General features: G+C 35.2%; 1 protein-coding gene across 1 annotated transcript in view; it reads left to right on the top strand.

Annotated features, from left to right (window-relative positions):
* Thsd7a (thrombospondin type 1 domain containing 7A) overlaps positions 1-24,930 on the top strand; it is a 342,684-nt gene that overhangs the window by 206,480 nt on the left and 111,274 nt on the right. The window contains exons 5-6 of the mRNA XM_042696060.1: positions 380-535; positions 1,703-1,915. Of these exons, the coding sequence (XP_042551994.1) occupies positions 380-535; positions 1,703-1,915 (369 nt within the window). The remainder of the gene's footprint in view (positions 1-379; positions 536-1,702; positions 1,916-24,930) is intronic.

Genomic DNA, 24,930 nt, shown 5'->3' with positions numbered 1-24,930 from the left:
TACTCATGGGTATTAAATCTGCATGTCCCTTCCTCATGTGTTCAATCCTGTAAAACAAATTCTACCTAAAACTACAGCATTCATTGAGTAGGAAAGTGAAATGTATAATTTTTAACTGTATGACTACTTAGTTGTAAAACAGGTAATAAAACAATTTTACAAGACTTCTAGTCCAGTTTTCATTCATGACATTATCCTGATTTTTTTCTCTCTCCATCCTCTCTTCATCCTAGGATGGAGCCGAGACATTAGAATAAAGTCTTGGTGACACATTGTTAAGAATTTTCCTACTCAATACACATAGGAAAATTTTCTTTCTGACCATTCAATTCACTTATGTTAACCACTAAAGTTATATGAATGTTTTTCTTCCAAACAGCTTCAAAACCAGTGGACTCAAAATTATGCACTGGCCCTGTCCCAAATACTACACAGCTGTGCCACATTCCTTGCCCAATCGAATGCGAAGTTTCACCCTGGTCAGCTTGGGGGCCGTGTACTTATGAAAACTGCAATGACCAACAAGGAAAAAAAGGTATGTAATGGTAATATGACATGTTTGAAACATCCAGAGGCTGAGCTAAATCATCAATTATTTTAAAATGCCACCCTGAAAAAAGAAGAAGAAGAGGAAGAGGACGACGAGGAGGAGGAGGACGAGGAAGAAGAAGAAGAAGAAGAAGAAGATTATGCCACTCTGGGTTCCTTGTAATTATTGACTTGTGATACTTTCTAGAATGACTAAAGAATATTGATTTCAAAAGCTGAATAAACCTAGTTGAGGGGCAGTGCCAGGAGACTGAAATGGAAGAACGCAGAAAACACAGATGGTTGTAATTGGGACAAGATCAGCTGTATTTATTAGGCCGCCCTGGAGAGCTAAACCTGCTCTGCCCTAACTGCTTAGATAAGCAAATTAATTCATGCAAATGTTTGTCCCCTTATCTGTAAAAGATATGGAATAGTATCCATCACCTGGATTGGCTTTCAAGAATCAATGAGGTGATAAATAGAATTCAAGGTCCAACCCATAGTTAGTGTCCAGTAATCAGAGCTCCTTATTACTTAAGATAGTAAAAGTATTTTAAGTGATTATTTTTTATGCAAATTACAGGTCTAAGTGGAGCAGATAAACGTAGTGATTTACTTCATGGTGGGCTTGCTCGCCTTTCAAAGGGAAGTTTTCTACTGGTTCTAGTATATTCACATAGCATAAACAGGCTTCCCACGGAAGGCAGCACCTAGGAGCTGGTAAAGGATAGAGCAGAGCTGTGATCATTCCATATAGGAGCCACAGCATGAAACAGTTCAAAATAATAGCCCTTTCATCTGATCTCAACTATTTCTGAATAATTTGAGTTTTCATTGCTCCTTTGAATGTTCTGTAAATAGAAAGGGTTCAAATTAACCAAAATCTCTGCCACCCCTCTTGGTTCCCCTCATTCCTAAATTCTCAGCAGATGAAATGTATGACTTTTTCTTTTGGTATTATCTGTTCTGTAGTAACCTCTAGCCCAGACTCTTTTTCCTTTGTGTTTACTCATTCATCTATTCAATAAATGGCTTGTGAACTCACATTAAGCTACAATTTGGAGTTACTGTATACCTTAATCCAGCATTAAACCTGGCATTTTATTGAGGTTTCTGAAATATTTGACCCCTGATATTAACATTCAGTATTTTGGTTCCTCCAATGACTCAGGCTTCAAACTAAGAAAGCGGCGTATTATCAATGAGCCCACTGGAGGCTCAGGGGGAACAGGAAACTGCCCTCACTTACTGGAAGCCATTCCCTGTGAAGAGCCATCCTGCTATGATTGGAAAGCCGTGAGGCTTGGAGACTGTGAACCGGACAATGGCAGGGAATGCGGGCCAGGCACTCAAGTTCAAGAGGTGGTGTGCATCAACAGTGATGGTAAGACAGATGCATGACAACATCCATAGCAATCCACTTAACCTCAGGGTTGTGCTGCTACTTTATGTTAAATTCTTGTGTCTTCTCTCATAACTGGTTCTGTTTACAGAGAAATAGATCTTTCTCTCTATGTCTCTTGGTTCCTCTGTGTCTCTCTCTCTCTGATGATAGTAATAGATCCAATGAATAGTAACAGAATATTTTAAAATTCAGAAACACAACAGTTGATATAAAGAGTTAAACCATCACCAGGACAAGAATATATTAAATTATCAGATTTTAAAATAGCAAGGAAAGATGATAGTTTTGTAAGTAGTATTGTTATATTTATCACAGAAAATGAAATGTAAAATCACAGCAGATTGCTTGACATGACCTGAAATATTTTTTGCCCCCACATGATGTGTCTTATTTTTATTTATTTCTTTATTGTCAGGGTGATGTACAGAGAGGTTTCAGTTACATAAGTAAGGTAATAAGTGCATTTCTTGTCACAAATGTGTGTCTTAATGGTAGAATTTAATCTCTGGACTCTGAAGTAGGGTGGCTTCTCACAGTCTAGGGTTTCTGAATGAAACTTCTCCTTGTCGCTGTGGGCCTCCCGGCTAAGAAAGCACAGAATCAGTGAAGAGTGTTTTCTGCAAGGAATTTATTTCTTTCCCAGCCAATAGAAATTACTTTGGACATTACAACTAATTCACAACTATCTTGGTATTATCTCTGGCAAATGGTTTTTGCATTCATCCCAAGAACGTTGCTACTGTTTGGAGGAGAAGCTGAGTCCCATTTTGAAATCACCAGACACCCCAAGAAACAGTTTAAAACCTTGGGACCTAGCATCTCTCAGGGTTCTTTGAGTTCTCAACGCTGTATAAGTGCACATCAGAGAAGTAGGAGCAGTAAACCCCAGGGTCCCGTAGTTTGACAGTTTATGCTGTTTACAGCATCTGCAAGAACATCCCCGTGCCCCCTCAGGGCCCCTGGAGCATCTGGTAACAGACATAATTCCTCCCATTCTATTTTCTTCCAGCAAGCGGAATTGTTTTCTTCTGTGACTCAGTCACTGTTCGGTAGTAAAGAAAGATGCTCTCTGGAGTGAAAGACTGACAGACACTGCTATTACTGAGAAATTAGCTTTTCGACATTGAAACATACAGTGTCTTCTTTGTCTGGCCTCAGCCGTAGCCATGTAAAACAGCATGAGGTGGAATCAGAGCCAGTGCTTGCTGGAGGCTGAAATGTGAGGACAGAAATTATTGATCCAGATCTTTTATAATAAACTTTAGCTATTCCTGTCTATTGAAGAGATGATTAGTTATGATACATCCTTTCTTTCGTCTTTCCCTGTTCTACTCTAAAGGTACGGAAAGGAGAAAGAGATTGACAATCTCAGATTGGCATACAAGAAAAGAAAGCAAAAGCAGCAATTTTGGTTTGGCTTCTACTTCCATTTCAAAACTAGATGTGGGCTGGGCATACATAAAGTTCAGTGGTGAAGTGCATGCTTGCCATTTTGAAGATTTATGTTTGATCTTCAATACTTCTAGAAAAGAAGAATTCTGATTTGGATTAGTGATACTCTTCTGTTTTCTAAATTGCTGAAACAAAGGAAAGGTCCTATTTAACTCCCCTGTTGATACTGCTTTTTTTTTTTTTTTACTCAAGTCACATACATTTCCTTGTCCTTCTAAACATATAGGAGGAATTAAAATTCTAGATATTGTGAAAGATATGAAGCAAAATGCTAAAACAAAAAGTTGACTATGCATGGAATTTCTATCTCTCTGTTATCCATAGAAAGCTCAGATCTATCCCATTATGTGCAACAGTTTTCGTGACTATTTGTACAAAAGTTGGGTACATTTTGTAGGAATAGAGGTACCTCCTATTTAAAACTATTAGTAGTCATTTTTATTTTTTATTTTGTAATACAGATGATCATATCTTCTGTTGTCTTGTGAAATTAAAAATGAATTTCATATGTCCTATTGTTTTGGAAAGTCATGTTTGTTATAACCAAAAGGCAAATTAGTAATGCACAGTATGCATAAGCTGATTTATTTTGTCTGCATCACAGATGAAATGAATTAAATAGCAAAGAGGTTTGCAAAAAAAATTCACTTTATTATTATTGTTTTATACTAGGACATCTCATCCATCATTAAACTTCACCTCCAATAAATTCTTCCCCGAATATTAATTAGTTCATATGCAATTTAATACTTTAACTGGCTTTACTACAGTGGTGCACAAAATCAAGGAAGTTATTTTTTGTATAAATTCAAGATCTGACTATGTCTGAGTCATATCTGCTGATAGAATCCTAGCAAAGTCCTGCAGACCTGTAAATACTACTCCAATGTTATCATGTGGTCAACTACTAAGTGTTTAGCAGCTGCACCAAATGTTGTTTTGTAATTAAATTGGGCCCAGGGAATTAAAGTTGATTAGTAGTGCAGACTCTACCCCCAGGCCTGGCTGCAGTTATGGATTTTGTTTTATAATTAAGTTAAACTCCGACTAGAGACATGAAGAATTAGAGCCTGTGAACCTAGCTAATAATAAAAGGACTTCTTTTTGTCTCCCACATTGCTCACAAAGTTCACAACTTTGGTAGTGACTGAAAACATTCTAAAACCTTATGTTCCTTTTTCTGGACTATATCTTTGTTGTCTAGGCTTCCAGGGGTCATTGGGATTTGTTGAGGCTGTTTACTTTTCCAATGATTTTCTAAGGAGCAGAGTGGATGAAGAAGACCAGCAGCTGGGGCTGTGTGTGGGGGGAGGGTACAGTTATATAGAGTCTCTACAGGGGGACCCGACAGAACTACAGACAAAAGGGAGATCAAATGACAATTAGACTCTTCAGAAAGATACATTCTGGACAACAGAAATGCAAAAATCACATGAATGCAATTCCAGATTTTTAGCACAAATAATAGAACTACGCTAAGCATCTTTATGGGGAAGAATCCTAAAGATATTACACCTTTGAAAACACCACAATTCTGCCCTATTTTAATTGTTGCTACATGTATGTGTTTTATTTAAAGGTATAACTTTGGCAAGCCAATAGTATTTTGATTCCCCAATTGGTTGGTTAGTGTCAGAATAAAAGCCATTAAGCTGGAGATGGTGGCGGGTGGGGGGTGGGGAATGCATTGTGTTATTCATTCCTTCAGACTATAACCAAATATTGTTCCCACATTTTCCCTGGTTCTGTTGAATAGTAAATCATGTCACCCATCTGCACTATCAGTTTTTAACACTGATCCAGGTGAATCTCAAAAACAATCTTCTAGTTTGCATTCTATTGTTTTATAACCTGGTGGGTCTCAAAATTTTAAATGTACTCTGTGTCTCTTTATAATTTTTTCCACACTAATCAAAGTTAATACTCTCATAACTGACCAAGATTTATTTTTCCCTGTTACTTTACTGTTGTTTTAGAGGTGGCGTAAAGAGGGGTTACCTTTACATACATCAGTCAATAAATATATTTGATCAAGATTTTTATGAAATCAAATATTCTGGAGGTATGGTATTGTGGTAGAGTGCCTTCCTGGAAAGTGGAAGACCCTGATTTCAAACCCAATACTGCCAAAAAGAATAAGAAGCTGAACAGCAAAGTGGGCGTTTGTCAGATTGTGTTTTTCTGTGAACTGAGAGAAACAACTTAAGGGAAAAAATATACTGTTTTACTCATAGTTCCAGAGATTTTGGCCCATCATGGTACATGCATAATGTATGGCACATGCAGAATGTATGGCACATGCAGAATGTATGGCACATGCAGAATGTATGGCACATGCAGAATGTATGGCACATGCAGAATGAATGTATGGCACATGCAGAATGAATGGCACATGCAGAATGTATGGCACATGCAGAATGAATGTATGGCACAGCAGGGCAACTCACATCACGGCAGGCAGGAAACAGAAAATGAGACTCGTACTAGCAGGTTCTCCTGTTCCTCCATTTTATCTCATCTAGGTCCTCAGCTTGTGGAACTTCTTCTCCCCTTAGTTAATCCTCTCTTGAAACATCCTCACAGGTGCATCTAGAGGTGTACTTTACTAATTTGGTCATCTATCAATCCAAGCACAACAAGGTTAGTCATTACAGAAGATGTGTGTCTTCTGTGATGAACCATCCTCAGATTCAGTGATTCATTAGAACTCAAATGATTCAGCGTACAGTTGTACTTTCAACTGCTCTATTACAATTGGCAAAAGTCAAATGCATATTGGGCAAAGCCCAGAGAAAATGCACCCACCTAGGATAACAGTGTGTGGTGACAATGTGTTTCCTTGCCCACCAGTGAAACTCACTGAGCCAGGAATCCAGCATAAAATCACCTACCACATACCACATTAGAGTCTCTATCAGAAAGTAGATTCTCAATGTAAACTATACTTTAAGCACAGAGGTCACTCTTTTCATATGGAGAATTGTGAAGTTCTTTAGAAATTCATAGACCTAAATTCAGGCCAAGGGTCAACCTTATGAATAAGAGAAGCTAAGGATAACAGTCTCTGAACTGCTGTATGACCCCTTTTCTACCCAGAAAAAAAAAAAGACTCAGTTTGTCAAAAGTGAAAATTGAACCTTAAAGATTGATGTTTTAGAAATGAAGAAGCTGATTCTTTGTAAACATTCTCATCCTTATCAATGGCCCACAACTGCTATCTGAAAGGAGGAGGGTAAGTTCCAGATACTTCCAGCTCTTCATATTAAGCAGACAGCCCTAGGGCTTAAGAGCAATCAGCCAAAGGTGAAGAGTCAGGCTTTTGGAACTGCATCGGAAATTGGTACAGAAATATTCCAGAAACACTGTCCATTACAGGAGACACTCCAATAGTAGTGGGAGTAATGTGCATTGATAAATATGTAGTCCTCTCTACATTACCTTTATCTTAACAAGATACAGCAGCTGGCTCTGAAAATAAAGTAGGAGCACCTTTTAATTTACCTCTGGCAATATGAGAAGAGATACCAGGAATTTGCAAGTGGTAAAATATTTGTAAGAGTAAGAATTCAGCAGGAGAAAGAGAAAAATGTTGAAGAATGCTGACACAAACTAGAAATCTCCCCACATATTAAATATGTAACTCAATGTCAAAGTGATTTCATATACTACCAGTTTCTTGATGTCTGGTACCCTCTTTTGCTCTCAGAAGTTTGGACAATGAGTTGTATGATTACCTCAGAAATTACTGGTAATGTTTAAAACAAAGAAAAAAAGAAAGCATTAAGAAAAATATTAGCTACATGAACATCATTGGAAAACATAAACCCCTTGCCACTGAGAAGATTCTTGGATTTCTGATCTAAAGTATTTCTAAGCCTAGAAAACATGAAGATCTACACTCTACGGATTTTAAAATTGTTTAATATTTGAAAATGCTTGGATATCTTTTTGCATTCTTAAGATTGAAAAAATACATTTGTAAATATTCCTGCTTCTTTCTATTGAGGCATACACTTTATGCTTTATTTTATCATTAGTTGTATCAGGAATAGACAAGAACATCATAATATGTAAAAAGAAATGATAGAAAGGTAGACAAAATTTGTTTAACTATAGAATAAATTTAAGATTTGCTTTTACAACTTAGGTGAGAGCTCTGAGCTCAGATCAGTACAATTGTCCATAGAGCAAGATGAAAACATACTGATTGCACAAGCATTCTCTGGGACTGGATTCTACTTAACACAGATTACACAGCCATTACATGGAAAAGCCAATCTTTTAAATGAATCATTTTTTTCATAATTTAAGTAATAAATCAGCTAACAAGTTTCCTTCCTGTAGAATGCTTTACCATTTAATGTGTTTGGAATATAATTATGTTGGATACTATGCTTAACTCTAACATCTCATACAATTAGAATCATCTAACAATATTGGTTGGAGTTTGTTTCCTGCAATTAGCCTGAGATACTTTATTCAGTTTGTTGCAAAGATGAAAGTCATTATAGCCTTTTAGAAAATGTAATACAACAGAGGATACTTCTGTGTTACTTCGTAATGATCACATTTTATACAAGACTTAAAAAATCAGTTATCAAATTTCCTGGTTTGTCTCTAGTCAGTTTATATCTCTACATGTATTATAATACACTTTGATGTATCAGCAATATATATTTATTTTTCCTTTGTATACACCAGCATGATTAACCCAAAGTTCTTTTGAAGAGTAATGTCATAACAGAATGTGATTCTATAAAGAAATTTTCTTTTCTTTTCTTTTTGAAGTAGAGCAGATTTAGTAAAGACTGAATGTCAGGTGCTGTAATCCTAGCTACTCAGGAGGCTGAGATCTGAGGATCGAGGTTCAATGCCAGCCTGGACAGGAAAGTCTGTGAGACTCTTATCTACAATAAACCACTAGAAAACTGGGAGTGGTGCTGTGGCTCAAGGGTTAGAGCGCTCGCCTTGAGTTGAAGAGCACAGGGACAGTGTCCAAGCCCAGAGTTCAAGCCCCACGACCGACCAAAAAGAAAAAAAAAAAGACTGACGAAGCCTTTACTAATAACTAAATTGATTTTTAACATTAAACAGTATGTGTTCCACATTGGCGCTTAGCTACCACAGATAGCAAATATAAGAGAAAAGAGACTTTTCACTTTGAGTTATCATTATGATGTGGCAGCACAATCCAGAGCAGCAGTTTTCCTTGTATCTGGGTTAGCGAATAGCAGATTTGATTTGTTTCAATCAAATTAGGCAGGCATTTAATTATTAGACCTATGAGATATATGTAACATATGTATATGTAATATGTCATTCCTTGACATTATCCAACTTTGTGTATTCTTCTTTGATTCCATTTATGATGAAACTCTCATTTCATATGAACCTCCTTACAGTCAGTGATTGAACATTTCTGAATCTCTTCCCACCTGTCAGGCCCTGCATCATTGAATGCTTCTTCTGCAGCAAATGGTCTCACAATCAATGGCTAAAAGTAGGAGCCAGATTTCTCATAGTAAAGGAATAAGAATTTGTCTTAACTCTTCTAGTACACTTCTTAACACCATCCCAGTCAGCAGGTTGTCAATAAATCTGTGATCCATCACTAATGTATTTCTTTTTCTAATCTCATGTTGTCAAAAAGTTACCCTCAATTTCTCCTTAGCTAAGCTTTTGTTCATACAAATTCAAATTTTGTCTGATTAATCCTGACACCAAATTGTACACTCTATTATATCCCAATACACCTTCAAATTCCAGTACTCTCAAGTCCTAGAGCACTGGAGCAAAATAGCTGTTACATAAGAAGAAAATATTAAATAAACATGGAGTCATAAAAATATGAAAACTTGAGAAATCCTCTTGTATTATTGTATCATTATGATTGTTTTTAGTTTCTTTTCCAGATTTGGTTTTTTTGGAGTACAACAAGTACACCTGAGTTCAAATATGAAATGTATTGTTATCGCTCCATAAATATAACAAAGTATCTGAGATAATCAGCTTATGAAGAGAAAAGATTTACTGTGGCTCAGGGCTTATTCAGATTCTAGTCTGTGATGATGGGACTCATTGCCTCTGGTAGAAGTGATGGGTAGCAATGGCTGGTAGTATATAGTAAAGCCAAACCACTTATCTCATAGCCAGGAAGCAATAGAGGAAAAGAAGAAAGTACTGTGTTCTAGTACAAGAACTTGAACACAGAACCTCAAGCTTTCACTAAGCTTTCTTACTTATGGCTGATGCCCTACCACTTGATGCTCTTGTCTAACACTTTTCTCTGGTTAATTTGACATGCAGCCTCTCAAAGTTTTCAGCTGGGCTAGATTCAAATGCCTATCTTTCATCTGAGCCGATTGAATAGCTAAAATTACAAATGTGAGCCACCAGCACCCAGCTCCAGGATACTTCTTAAAGTTCCTACAACTCTTACCAGGGCCACTCTGGACACCAACCTTTCGGAATATGGAATGTTCAGAATATTCTATTGTGGACTTTGTCATGTTTTCTAGCAAGTTCCTTGACTTTTTTGTGACTAAATTTCCTCATCAGTAAAATGAATTATAATATAATCACTACGCATAATGTTGTTGTGGAGTATGAATGAGTCAATAGCTAAAAGCTACAAATTGTTCCTAGCACATAATACGATCCATTGAATTCTGTGTGCTTCCCATTATTCCTTTGAGTCATCTGTAAAAAAGGAATTAGCTAAACACAAAGAATCTTCATCTTCTTTATGGATTTGGTTTAAAAGCATTTTATTAGTTACTTATAACTGATCAAATCTCATTCATGTTTATAAGACATTCATGAAATAAATGATTTTTTTAATCACATGACTGTGTCCTCGAAAACTGGTGCCAAATCTATTACGTACTGGAAATTATAGACATATACTAGTAAAATTTTAAAATAGGAAATGATTTTCCCCAAACCTAAGGAGACAGTTTCTGAATTAACCATTGCTTTGATTTTAACTATTATTCAGATAGTAGGGTCTTCTGAAGAGAATTAAGATTCTTTTGATGAAGTTTGTGAAAATAATTATTGTAGCAATGTTATTAGAGCACATATAAAATTTTTATTATTTGGAAACTACATTAAATTTAATCTATGTAAGATAAAGGAATATTAAGGTAGACTGGAAAAAAATAACAAGAAAGGAAAGCTATAATAATCATTGAACTTTAAGACTGTTAGTACTGAGCATTTAAATTAGTTGTTAGCAGGGAAAATATATCCTCCAGGAAAAATCACCAAGAAACCGCACTGAGAAACAAAAGAAAAGATATTACTCACCTGTGATTCTCAATCTGAGATTGTTGGGATGGAAATGAGCTATAAAAAGCCACAAAATCAATATAATAGTGCACTTTTTTGACATTCTTACTAATATGGTAACAGATTTTTAAAAAACTAAATTTAAGTAGCTTTACTAGTTAAATTGAGTCAGGCAGTGGTGGTATATGCCAATAATTCCAGTATTTGGGAGGTTGAGTTCCAAGGACAATCTGGACTACATAGTGAGACACAGTCTCCTCTCTCTCTCTCTCTCTCTCTCTCTCACACACACACACACACACACACACACACACACACACACACACACACATAAATGCTAAAGGCATAAAATTGTAAAAGATATTAATCTATGATATAAATTAATCATGTGCTGTTTGCCCCTTGAAAATGCATTCTGTCTCTTCTGTCATTATCTTCTATAGCTCTGCTTTCTCTATGATAAGCTCATTTACCCTACACATCTGTTGGGAAGTTGGCTAGGTTTGATCCCACCTCCCATCCAAGATAGCCATCTTCTAGGCCACAGCAACAATGTAAAATACAGGCATGTGACTCTTTGTGGACCAGCAGAGAGAATACACCCAAGAGCTTGGCGGAAAAGAACTAGGTGGACAATAGAGAATGTGGCATTGCCACGGTATGAAGTTGACAATAAAAGGAAGAGTAAAGAGATACAGATGTTTGCTAGTGTCATTTGAACCATTATATCACTCCTCTTGTGAAGCTTGTTTTTTATTTGTTTGTTTCACATGTGATTTTTTTTGAGACACTTTTACTATGTAGACAAGGTTGGGCATAAACTCAAAATCCTCCTACCTCAACCTTCTGAATACTATACTTTGCACTTGTTATACAGGTCTTTTACCTGTGGAATCACAACCCTACCACTTTTTGGTTTAGTTATTCTTCAGGTATTGTCTCAAGCTTTTTACCCTGGTTTAGGCTTGGCCCACATCGCTAAGATTATAGCTATGTACCACTACAATTAGCTTATTTATTGAGATGGGGTCTTGTGCACTTTTCGCCCAGGCTAGTCTCAAGTCATAATCTTCCCAATCTCCTTCTCCTAAGGAGCTTGTATGATAGTCTGATTCCATTTTTAATCTATATCTAATGCAATGACCAAAACAAGTAAAATATATTCATTATTTTTATTCTCAAAGAGGACCAAGTATTATGCAAAGAAACTAGACAGTCCGTTGTTGTTCGAATGAGTGACAACCTAGGTTTCTAGTCTCATATATATCCACAATGAAGCTTAACAATGGTTTACACTATTTTTTCTTAATACATCTATGAGAATATTTTTCAAACCCTCAAGATTATTCTAAGTGGAACCCATCATGGGATTTCTTTTTTTTTCTTTCATATTTTTTTATTGTGAAAATATTGTACAGAGGGGTTACAATTACATGGGCAAGATAATGAGTAAATTTCTTATCAAGCATTTTTGTCTCCTCCTTTGTTTCCCCTTCCCATCCCTTCCCATTCTCCCCCCGCCCCCCATCCAATCCTCCCCACCCTCCCCCAGCACCAAAGTTGTGAAGTTTGTTTTCCACATAATGACTTGTACATCTCATTGTTGCAATGGATCCACCTGTATCCCTATTTAAACGATTTGTTTTTCCCCTTCCCCTCCACAAATTATACCGACATTAAATACGGTGAAAGCAGGGGTTATACTGTGGGGGAGGGACATACAAAGCAACAAAGAAATAATCTTATAAATGTGTTAGAAACAATCACATGAAAGAAAAAGCATTTGAATACATATCTTAGGGTTCATTTCACTAACATCACTTTATCTGACCTTTTCTGCTTGAGTCAGACATATACTAGTTATTGCAAATAAGGGAAACCATAGGACCTATGTTTCTTTGGGCTTGGCTTACTTCACTTAATATCATTTTTTCCAAGTCTTTCCATTTCCTAACAAATGGGGAAATGTCATTCTTTCTGATGGTATATATACCACATTTTCTTTATCCATTCATCTACTGAGGGGAATCTGTGTTGGTTCCATATCTTAGCTATAGTAAATAGTGCTACAATAAACATAGTCGTGCTGGTAGCTTTAGTGTGGTCTTGTTTGTAAACATTTGGGTAAATGCCCAAAAGTGGGATTGCTGGGTCATAGGGGAGCTCTATGTGGAGTCTTTTGAGGAACCTCCATACTACTTTCCAAAGTGGTTGAAAAAGTTTACACTCCCACCAACAATGAAGTAAGGTTCCCTTCTGTCCACATCCCCTTCAGCATCTGTTGTTATTAGAGTTCTTGATTTTTGCCATTCTAACTGGGGTGAGGTGGTATCTCAATGTTATTTTGATTTGCATTTCTTTTATGGCTAGGGAAGTTGAGCATTTCTTCATGTGTCTATTGGCCAACCTTCTTTCTTCTTCAGAGAAGTTTCTCTTCAAGTCTTTAGCCCACTTATTTATTGGGCAGTTGTTTCTTTCAGGATTTGTTGTTGGGGGATTTAATTTTTTGAGTTCCAAGTATATTTTAGATATGGGACCCTTGTCCATTGTATGGCTAGTGAAGATCTTCTCCCAATCCGTAGGCTTTCTATTGATCTTGCTAGCTATGTCCTTTGCCATGCAGAAGCTCTGCAACTTCATGCAATCCCATTTGTCCAACCTTTCTATGATTTGTTGTTTCCGGGTCTCTATTAAGAAAATTTTGACCTGTGCCAAGGAGACCTAGGGTTTCTCCTATTCCATCCTGTAATGTTTTCAGAGTGTCAGCTTTGACTCCGAGGTCTTTGATCCATTTGGAGTTGATTCTGGTGCAGGGTGATATATAAGGATCTAACTTTAGTGTTCTACAAGTAGTTAACCAATTTTGCCAGCACCATTTACTGAAGAGGCTGTCTTTCTTCCATTCTATTTTTTTAGCTTCCTTATTGAAGATTAGATGGCTATAGGTCTGTAGGTTCATTTCTGGGTTTTCAATTCTATTCCATTGGTCCTGAGGTCTGTTCTTGTGCCAGTACCAAGCTGTTTTGATTACTATGGCTTTATAGTAGAGTTTGAAATTTGGTATTGATATTCCTCCCTCAGTGTTCTTTCTGTTGAGGATCATTTTCGCTATTCGGGGTCTTTTATTGTTCATATGAATTTTTGGATTGCCTTTTCTATTTCCTTGAAGAATGAGGTTGGAATTTTGATGGGTATTGCATTGAATTTGTAGATAGCCTTGGGAAGTATTGCCATTTTCACGATGTTAATCTTTCCAATCCAGGAGCATGGGAGTTTTTGCCACTTTCTGAGTTCTGTTTTGATTTCCTTTTTCAAGTTTTTAAAGTTTTCATCATAGAGGTCCTTCACATCTTTGGTTAAGTTAATTCCTAGGTGTTCATCATCGGATTTCTAACATGTTAATTTCCATTGATGAATTCACAGTGAGAAGGGTACAGAGCAACAATCCAGCAAAAGAGGATATGCCTATGTACTGTTTTTCTCCACAGAACATTTGATATTGGATTTTAAAATATCTATTGTCCTGCTAGGCACCGGGGGTTCACACCTGTAATCCTAGCTATTCAAAAGGTTGAGCTCTGAAGATTGTGTTTTAAAGCCAGCCCAGGCAGGAAAGTCTGTGAGACTCTTATCTCCAATTCACCACTAGAAAACCAGTATTGGTACTGTGGCTCAAAGTAGTAGAATGCTAGCCTCGAGAAAAAAAAAAAAAAACTCAGGGACAGAGTTCAGCTCTGAGTTCATACCCCACAACACACACACACACACACACACACACACACACACACACACACACACACACTCACAAATTCATCCTAACCAAAGCTGAACTGGGCCAGCAGAGATGGTGGAGATGGTGACACAAGCCTTTTTTGTCCTTTTTATTTTGTATTATTTGCCAACAAGACCTTCCACTATTTGTTTTCTTTATTACTATCCTTCTCTACATTTTTTTTTTTTTTTGTCTGTTGTGAGGCTCGAACTCTGAGCCTTGGCGCTGTCCCTCAGCTCTTCAGCTCAAGGCTAGTACTCAACCGCTTGAGCCACAGCACCACTTCTGGTTTTCTGGTGGTTTATTGAAGGTAATAGTTTCATGGTCTTTCCTGCCCGGGCTGGCTTTGAACTATGCTCCTCAGATCTCAGCCTCCTGAGTAGCTAGGATTACAGGCGTGAGCCACCCGCACCAGGCCCTTCTCTACATTTTTGAGATAACATTTTATTATTGGAAATATTTGTGGAATGATGAAAGAAATGACACAATGTCACAAAGTGAATGATTTTTCATTAAATTCTAAAATGTCAACCATGAGTCAGAGTGTTATCAAGATTTTCGCATGTGGAATTCACACAGAGCTTCTCTAGAACACATAACTCAGGAAACAGATCCAGCATGCATCCCATAAGAAAGCTACTGACTCCAAAAGGTTCTGCTCTTATACACCATATTTAAATATAAAAAAAACTGGTTGTATTAGCTTTTTGAGGATTTGTGACCTAGGCTCATTCATTCTTCATTTCATATTCATTAGGCTTGTTATGTTCTAGTCATTACAACCACATTTACGATGACAGCACTGCCTTATCTATCTTCATCTACCCAATATCTTGTTGGCTATGGAAAATATCTAATTTAATCAGTTTAATATAGTGTAATTGGTGCCTAATGTCCAAAATTATACTTACTGGGGGTAGTAAGGGGCAATGGGGGTAGGAATGCTATCTTGTGGAGTCATTGGAGATTTAAAAGAGGAGATGATATACTCATTACCTTAATTATGTAACTGTAATCCTTCTGTACATTACCTTTATAATACAACTTAAAAAAGGAGATGACTTGTGCTAACTTAAAGAATAAATACATCTTGGAAAAAGGTTCATATATTTTAGGCATAATCATAGCTGTCAGAACGCACAGATGCTTAGTCAACTACAAATATTTAGGCAGACTGCTACCTAACTTTTGTTCAGAATGTTGGGGAGATGTGGAACTGGACTCGTAGCTCAAGTGGTGGTAGGGCACTGGGCATCTGAAAAAAGTAGAATAAAAGTACAAGTCCTTGAGTTTAAGCCCGAGTGCCAGTATAAACAAGGAAGGAAGGAAGGAGGAAGGGAGGGAGGGAGTTAAGAGAGAGATAGATAATGGGGAAATTGGACAAGATAATGGGGAAGTTGGAGGAGGTCATTTTGGATGGGACCAATCATAAAAGCATAAGCAAATGGGTTAAAGGATTCTATATTTCTATATTCTATATTTCTATATTTCTATATTCTATTTTTTCCAATAGCAGAATGAAAGGAGATTGAGAGGGATGCTGTGGCTATTTTTTTTTATAGACTTAAGATTTCTGTTTGGTTGGAAAAACAAGTTTGATATAGAAATAATTTGGGGGATTTTTATAGAGAAATATTTTAGACATATAAAACTGGTAGAATATAATTGATTGTTCTTAACTTTTTATTATCTTGTATTTTCAAATTGACATGAAAATGACTATGCTACTTCTGTATTTTAGCACATTTGTTTCCAATATTGTTTCTTAGGGTGGTTTTAAATTAAATAACCCAGTGCTCTTTAGATAGATGAGATTCAGGCATGATCTATTGATTGCAGTTAGGGGAAAATGACAAACCAAAGTTGATCCTGAGTCATAAAGAGTGCTTTACCTTTGTTCCCAGCACAGTATCCTCTGTCCTAATTTGATAAAAGCATTTTCAAATGGATTTGCTGATGGCTTAAAGTACAGTCTTGGTCAATGGAGAGGTTAATATTAAATATGAAAAACATGATAATGTGTTTGAAGAATTTGCCTTTTGAGTGTTGGAAAGTGAAAGTGTTCTCTCTTACTGAAATTAAGAAAAGCAAAGCAGTTATCCTGATGCCTCTTTTTTAAAAACAACCTTGTAATCATTTAGTCAAATTTAAGTAAGAGAGCAAACAAAGAATGCTTCTTTTTTGGAACTCTTCTTTTATTAAATTGTATTTCACATTGATCTGGGGTATGAGTTAACTACATATCCTGAAGTAAATCATTGTTGATTTTCTTTTCACTTTTACTCTTTCTTCTAGAAGATAAAAGCAAAAATTCTTTTGAAATAGAGATATCCCTATTTTTGTTTATTTGGCCACCCACCTGTGTAAGGAGTTCTGAACAATGCACCCTAGGAGATTTGTTTCTGGGCTGGCTACCCACAAAGTGATTATTCATTTTGTTATTTCCCTTCCTTTCCCCAAATTAGTATATATAAGTTGCAGGATACTGGAATCAGATACAGTGACAACAGGGGTTATACCATAGGGGAAGAAGATACAGGATGACCCATTGTAACAAGACACTATGATGAAAACGAACTTTACAACTTTGCAGGGGGTGGGGAAGGTAGGGGAAAAACAAAGGAGGAGGTAACAATGCTCTATAGGAAATGGACTCATTGCCTTGCTCATGTAATTGTAACCCCTCTGTACAATATCTTTACAATTAAAAATAACTATTAAAAAATTAAAAAGTGATGATGCATTTTAAGAGGATTAGCCTCAACTTAAGCTGCCCAGAAACACTAAAAAGTATTCATTCTAAATGAGAGGAGTGGCTGGTTATTTTCTATAACTAAAAAATACATGGAGGCCTTAAATATGCTTTCATGGAAGCAGTGAAGGATAGAAGACAGCAGAAGTCCTGGGATACCAATCCTTCTCTGCAGAGTGTGCACTGGTTCTGGTAGCTATGGAGAACATAAGGTAGGCAAGGTGCCCCCAGAATTTCTAATACACTGCCTAACAGCACCTCCTTAAGGGCTGGCTTCAGAGCATCACCACAGAACCAAGATCCCCTTGATGTATGGTTACCAATGTAATGAGAACACTGTAAGTCAACAAGGCAAGTAGATGGAACATATCTACCTTTATTCATCTATATGATAAAGACAATACATTCACTAACATCTATTCATCATTAAGAAATTTAGCCTATTGCTTTACAGTTAAATTAGTCTCACTTATGATAATTGATACCACATCTAGTCGGGAAATCATACTTTAAGTATAGACTTACAAAAAATGTCTACAGTGTGTACTAAAGGAATAACAGTGAAGTGTCTGTCCAAAAGAAGATCTAAAAAATAGTAGGAAAGAGTAAATAATAATAAGATAACTTTTAATAGGTGAGGTTTAGCCATTCTACTATTTCGTAGTAGGACTTCTCGATATTCTGGTTTGCTGGTCTTCCTGTTTGTTATTGCTCCCTGTTCTAATTTTTTTCATCAGAATGAGACATTTCCACACTTATTTACTTTGTCTATCCATCAACTATTTTCCAAGTCACGTTTGCCTTTTCAATGCGATGAAATTTCAACAATTTTTACAGTTACATTGCTTCTGTCTCTAGTAGTCATTTGCATGTCAAAGCAAAATATATTATTTTAATACATAAAGATGTAAGCCTTATTATCAAGAATCAAAAAGTAGAAAGCCAGATTGGTAGTTATGATTCTGCTATCAAATAGTTTTTATATACTATATAGACTCTTATGAGTATTTTCATTCATCCAAGTTCAACACCAATATATAATGAAAAATGCTGTATTATGCATCTTTAGAAATTAAGCAAAATAAAAACCATGTTGTACTAAGAAAACACCATTTACTGTAACTTTTCTCTGTAGTTGAACTAGAAATAATTAATCTACATTTTTCAATTCCATTTACTTTTTTGACATTCAAATTCCACATGAATTTATAAAATACCTTAATAGATACAATGGAGAATGATACAGAAAGGACAGTATAAGTGTAACAAAAGAAACATATTACATATACACAATATTATATAATAATTATCACATGTATATGTAATATAATTAAATGTTTATAACTCATTCACATTTTAACTTTGCAATTACTTTCATATTATGGTGAAAACAAAAGAGACATTATAGAAAAATAGGCCCTCTTAAGGAAAGTGAAACTGATGGGTTGATAGGAATTTTTAAGAATTCTTTTATATTATTTGCATAGTCTTGGCATAATCTAATTGTTTTGGGGAGGGGGGTCGGGTCGTGGGGCCTGAACTCTGAGCCTGGGCACTGTCCCTCAGCTCTTCAGCTCAAGGCTAGCGCTCTACCACTTGAGCCACAGCACCACTTCTGGCTTTTTTCTTTTTGCTTATGTTGTGCTGAGGAATCAAACCCAGGGCCTCATGCATGCAGGCAAGTGCTCTACCACTGAGCCACCTTCCCAGCCCCATAATCTAATTTTTAAATTTAATCTTATTTATTGTCAAGGTAATGTACAGAGGGGTTACAGTTACATATGTAAGGTAATGAATACATTTCATGTTGAACATTGTTACCCTCTCCCTCATTTTTCTCCCAGTTTCCCGCCCCCCAACCCTCCCTAAGTTGTAAAGTTCATTTCTTGTGATTATCACTGCTGCATTGGTTTGTCTTTTGTCCTTTGTTTCTCCATTTTCTAATCTAATTATTATGATCCATACTTTTGATTTAAATATCTTATTTTACATTTCACTTGTAATTTGTGATATGAAATCTCCTAATAAGATTAAATGTATTCTGTAGCTGTCAAGAGCAGTTTTTACATTAGATCATATAATATGATAATGAACAATTTTTTTAAATGAACAACTTTAAACAATCAAAAAAGGTCATGGATAAAGAAGGCCTAAAAATACCTAAAAATAGTATGTCTTTGTTAAATCTAATCTTTAATCATGGGAATGTTTGATAAAAAGCTATACATAGGAAAATATTATAAAGTTTTATATGTAATTTTCTCTGTACTAAGTTGTATTTTCCTGACTACTGCCAATATTGAAGCCACTATCACTGAGGGTACGTGGAAAATATAGTAACATTTTTACATTACACTGTAGAATACCTTATTCATGGAAATTATGAAAATGTATTTACTAATATTTTAAATTTAAGAAAGTTTAGGTTTAAAAAAAGAAAGTTTAGCTTGCCTAGAATTATCCTACAGACAAAGGATTCTGTAACTTAATGTCTCTTTGTGTTGAATGCTTTAAAAATAACATCTAGAACTAAGGTTTGGGAAGTGATTATAATCATTACATAGTATTTCAGATATGCGAATATTTATTTTAACATATTATTACCAGTGTCTCTCGTTCCGCTGCATCTTTTTAACTAGTGCTAGCTCAGTTTTAGGTATTGTAGGCCACATTAAGATCTCTTGATCTCTTGGAAACAGATAACCTATAAATTGATCAATGTATTAGATTCATATTTCCATATCTCTCACTTCCAAATGTCAAAGTCGATGCACATGTGGTGGACACCTGTTGTATGTCCATCCTCTGCTTCCCCCCTCATCAGTCATTTGAAGCACAGTCAGCCAAAGGACACATTATGCTATGAGAAGTCTTTTCAAGCATGTACCCCAAGCTTGTGACCTCAACATATCTACAGACTCCTTACAAATCACATTGGTGAATAAACATTTTTTTAAAATTTTAGTGTCACTCTGCTAAGACTATCCTAGACATATTCTCGTTATTACAAATGAGAGAAACCATGCAGCATGTTTCTTTGGGTCTGGCTTGCTCGACCTAATATAATTTTTTCCAAGTCTTTCAATTTCCTTACAAATGGGGCAATGCCAATTTTTCTGATGGAAGTGTAGAATTCCATTGTGTGTGTGGAGGCAGGGAGGTGTATCACATTTTCTTGATCCATTCATCCACTGAGGAGCATCTGTGTTAATTACATATCTTAGTTCTGGTAAATAATGCCATCTGAGCATATAAAATAATGCTTATTGACATGAACTCCAAGATATGGAAACAAGAGGTCTTTTTAGAGTACTGTTTGCAGTAATTTCTTTTTTCTTTCTTTTTGTTTTATTCCCTGTTGTCACTGTTTTTGATTCCTGTACCCTTTGTCTTGTATATAAGTTTATCTGATTTGGGAAGGTACAGGAATCACAGAAACGGTGGGACAAAGGATGAACCAATGCAACAGTGATACTCACTAGACACTATGTTGGAGATTAATTTTACAGCCTAAGGAAGTGGGGATTTCGGGAGGTGGGAGTGAGGTCTGGGGAAGTGAGAGAAAATGAAGGAGGGGCTAACACTGTTCAAAAAGAAATGTACTCTTTATCTCACTTATGTAACTGTAACTCATCTGTACATCATAACATTTAAAAAGTATATTATTATTTATGTACTAAGGTCTTTGAACCTGTAAGGGTATATCAATGTACCCTGTAGGTGTACCTCTTGCAAAGGTTTTGGAGACTGGAAAAGTGACCTGAATGATATCTTTTTCTTTTTTTAGATTGAGTTTATCTATTTTATCTTTATTGAAAAGATGATGTACAGATGGGTTACATTTACATAAGTAATAAGTACATTTCTTTTTGAGCCCTGTTTGTAATCAGGAAGAAGTATAACCCAAGTTGAGAACTCCCTATATCTATCATATATATATATATATATATATACATATATATATATATATATATATATAATCTTATACACACATACATGTGTGTATATATGTTCAGAAGTTTGAAATGTCTTACTGTATAGTATGCTTGTTATCACTGTGGTCCTGAAATCAGATTGATGGATCATATTTGAAAGCTCTCCAGTTAAAGTACAGAAAATTTAAATCATTGTGTTGTAGAGGGCAATATTGTCAGTTATTCTTAAAATAGCAGAGTCAGCATTCTGGTTTCCTATAAGACCTTTCAGTGTATTTGTTGACTGGGGGTATGGATATTGATCCCTCTTGTTTCCATGACTAAAATTGATTTTCCCCCTCTCCACGGAGACCTTTGCCTGTCATCAAGCTTACTTTTTCCTCTTGTGCTAAAATGATATTTGATCAGATTATTCAACAAAAGGCGTCATTGGTTGAGCACAATCGATATGCTATGCTCACTGATTTTATAGATCTTTGTAAACGAAAATTGGAATGGTTCAGGTTCCAGTCAGATTATTCCAAAATCGGAGACTTTTTAAAATAATTTTAGCCTCTTTTCTTTTTATTTTGTGTGTTGCTAAAATATTACATATTCATATTTTACTATGACATCAATCAACAGTCATTTTCCAAGTGTTCTTACTTTCAGGATACTATAGCATATATATAATATATATATAATATGTATATTTAGCAGATGCTACAGTATATATATATATATGTATACACACACACATACACACACACACACACACACACACACACACACACACACACGAGTCTTACTTTAAAGAACTTTACATACTGCTGACATACATAGGTTAAATGCTGAAATGATAACTGACAATAAAAATCATGATTAATCTTAAGTTAGTTAGGCTATATAGTAGTCCTTTTTTTTTTTACTACATTGCTCTATTCTACCATAACTAATTTTTATAATGGCTCTCCAAAGGATTCATGATTATTGAATTTTACCAAAAAAAACACTTCATTTCATGAAACTAACAAATTTTATAGAGGGAAAATAGTTTAAGATGATTCCATTTGACTTTAATGCTTACATTCTTACAAAGTACCCAATAGATGTTACTTAAGTTCAAGTTAGAGGCCTCTTCTAGCCATGCTATGCAGAAATATTTTACAGATTACTATGAAATAGGTTCAGCTTTTCAAGAAACAGAGCATACAAATAAGAAGGAAGAGATGCTCTAAGTTCAGAAGAAAGAACACTAAGTGATATGTAAGGACAACAAGAAGAGAATTTGCCTTCTAGAGAATTGAATATACTGATAGGTCCAGAGCAGAAATTTCATCTGGAAGTAGTTTGAACAAAACTCTGATGAATTAATAAGATAATATTATAGAAGTGTTTCCTCCAAATAGCTTGGAACTTATTCTTGAACTTATTAGAACTTTAAGTAAAATTCTGGAGAGAGAAATGTAATGCTATCAAATGCTATATTAGGACTATTCTGTTAACCCAGTGAAACCACAGGAAAGATACAATATTTGAGAGTCTGGAAAAGATTTAAGAAATTTAAAACAGTGCAAAGATAGAGGGCTAGCAAGTTTCAATACAATGGAACCAGAAGAATGTAGGTAAGTGATATTTTAAAGGACAAATCAGAAAAGGTATTTGAATTAAAATTTAAATTGAAGACATTGGAATTGAAATTTAAAGACATTGGAATTGAACACATTGGAATTGCAATTTGGCATAAGGATGAATTGAAGCTAATGGTTAAGAGCTGAGTTGGGGAAAGGTGCTATAATGATAAGGTTTATGTAAATTCTCAGGAATATCTTTGAGGAAGTTATTAAGATGACTTAGCTTTGCATATTTTAAGTATGAAATATTAGTACAACAAGCAAGTTGAAAGCAACCAGAAAATAACAAATGTAAGATGGAACATGAAAAGAGATGTCAGGAAATTAAGTTTGGCTTATCAAATATGTTAACATATGTCAAGCCACTGACATAAATGGGCCTTTAAGTAAAGAGAGTATGGAAAAGTCAAATGTAATCTTGTCTGAGATTTTACTGTGTGGAAAGTTATGTACTAGAAACTTTTAAATGAAATAATTTTACTTCAGATTTATAGAAGGTTTAACCAAGGAACAAGTTAGGTAATTTAAAATGTCATAGCTAGCAAAACTTGTATATATATATAATATATGTGTGTATATATACATATATATATATATGTATATATATATATATATATATATATATATATATATATATAAGTCTAGCTCTACTGCTAAGAACCATCAGAAAGACAGAACGTTTAGAAATGTATGGAAGGGCTAGAGAACTAGAAAGTCAGTGAAGATTTGTAAGTCAAGGATTTGAGAGAAATTCCTGAAATACAAATCTGTATTTGAGCAGCTCTGTAGTTCTCAAAGAGATGATCACTAGACTATGAAGACCAACAAAGCTTTTAATGGCTTCATAGGACTACATAAGCAAAAACAAGGATTCAAATATACAGTGTCCATGGAGAGGGGGCCTAATAAGATCAACAGTCTTTGGAGCAATGTAACAAAACTTGCTACTCCAGGATAAATAATAGAAATAATTAAGAATTAAACCAATATACAAAGGGTCTGAACCCAACTCAAATTGCTTCACAAAAATTGAACTTATTGAAGATTACAAATGGAAAAATACTAGATATTATGTGAAATTTTAAAAGATTCCTCTAAATAACCAATCAAACAATCACACCAAAATCAGAAAGGATAACAATTAAAGAAGAGAGTATCCAATTGAGATTATAAGAGGATGAAAACATGGTTTTATGACAATACTAATGACAGTTACCAGTACAAACAGATCAAACAGAATACAAAAGAAAGGACAGTAAGCATATAATACCACTTACAAGGTTGAAAAAATGTCTCATTAGATTAAAAATAACAAAAAACACTAGTAGCAATTTTATGGCAATACACTGAAAAATTAAGATTAAAAAGAAAAGATTTCCCAGAAAAAATACAATGTACCTAAACTGAATTGATAATATCTCCTCACAAAGAAAACTATGGGCCCAGATGGCTTTTCTAGCAAATGCTGCCAAAATATTAAGAAGGAAATAATGCCAATCCTAATTCTGAAAAAAAAATAAAAATTTGTTTGTGAGCTCCAAGCATGATGTTAATTCTAAAATTAAAATCAAAATTACATATAAATTTAATCCTAAGCAAAATATTGACAAATGATATGCAGGTATTGGTCCAATTATTATAAATCTATAGTACTTAATAACTACTTATGCTTGTTGCAAAGGATAAGAAGATTTTCATTCAAAAATTTGACTGTCTGACAAAGCAAAAGGAAAATAAACATATAGTTGCCTAAAGAAGTTTATAAAATGTACTTGATAAAATTCATCATTTACTTAGAATAATCAAGGGATAAAAGGAAATTTCTTTAAATCCTACAATATTTGTCAGAGGAAGAGAGAGGGAGAGAGAGAGAGAGAGCAATAAGGCACAAATATAAACTTGTCCCTAATCTCAGACAATAAACAGAAATGTATTCCAACAGGATTATACACCAAAATATGAGAAAAGTAGTCCTTATCTAGAAGATAATATAAGAGATTATGCTTATAACTCAATATAGGGAAAATGAGTGTGAAGGAACAAGATGCAGTCACTTCTGTGGTAATGGGGTTTGAACTCTCAGCCTTGTGCTTGCTTGGCTTATTATCTAGCCATTTCTCCAGCCCGGAAGATCATTATTTAGCAAAGATAGACATCTTTATGTTCAATGACTTAATAAT

This window comes from Dipodomys spectabilis, unplaced genomic scaffold (genome assembly GCF_019054845.1).
Source record: "Dipodomys spectabilis isolate Male_0828 unplaced genomic scaffold, ASM1905484v1 ptg000197l, whole genome shotgun sequence".
Lineage (NCBI taxonomy): Eukaryota > Metazoa > Chordata > Mammalia > Rodentia > Heteromyidae > Dipodomys > Dipodomys spectabilis.
Note: the sequence above shows the minus strand (reverse complement) of the source record. Positions and strands in the feature narration are given on the sequence as shown.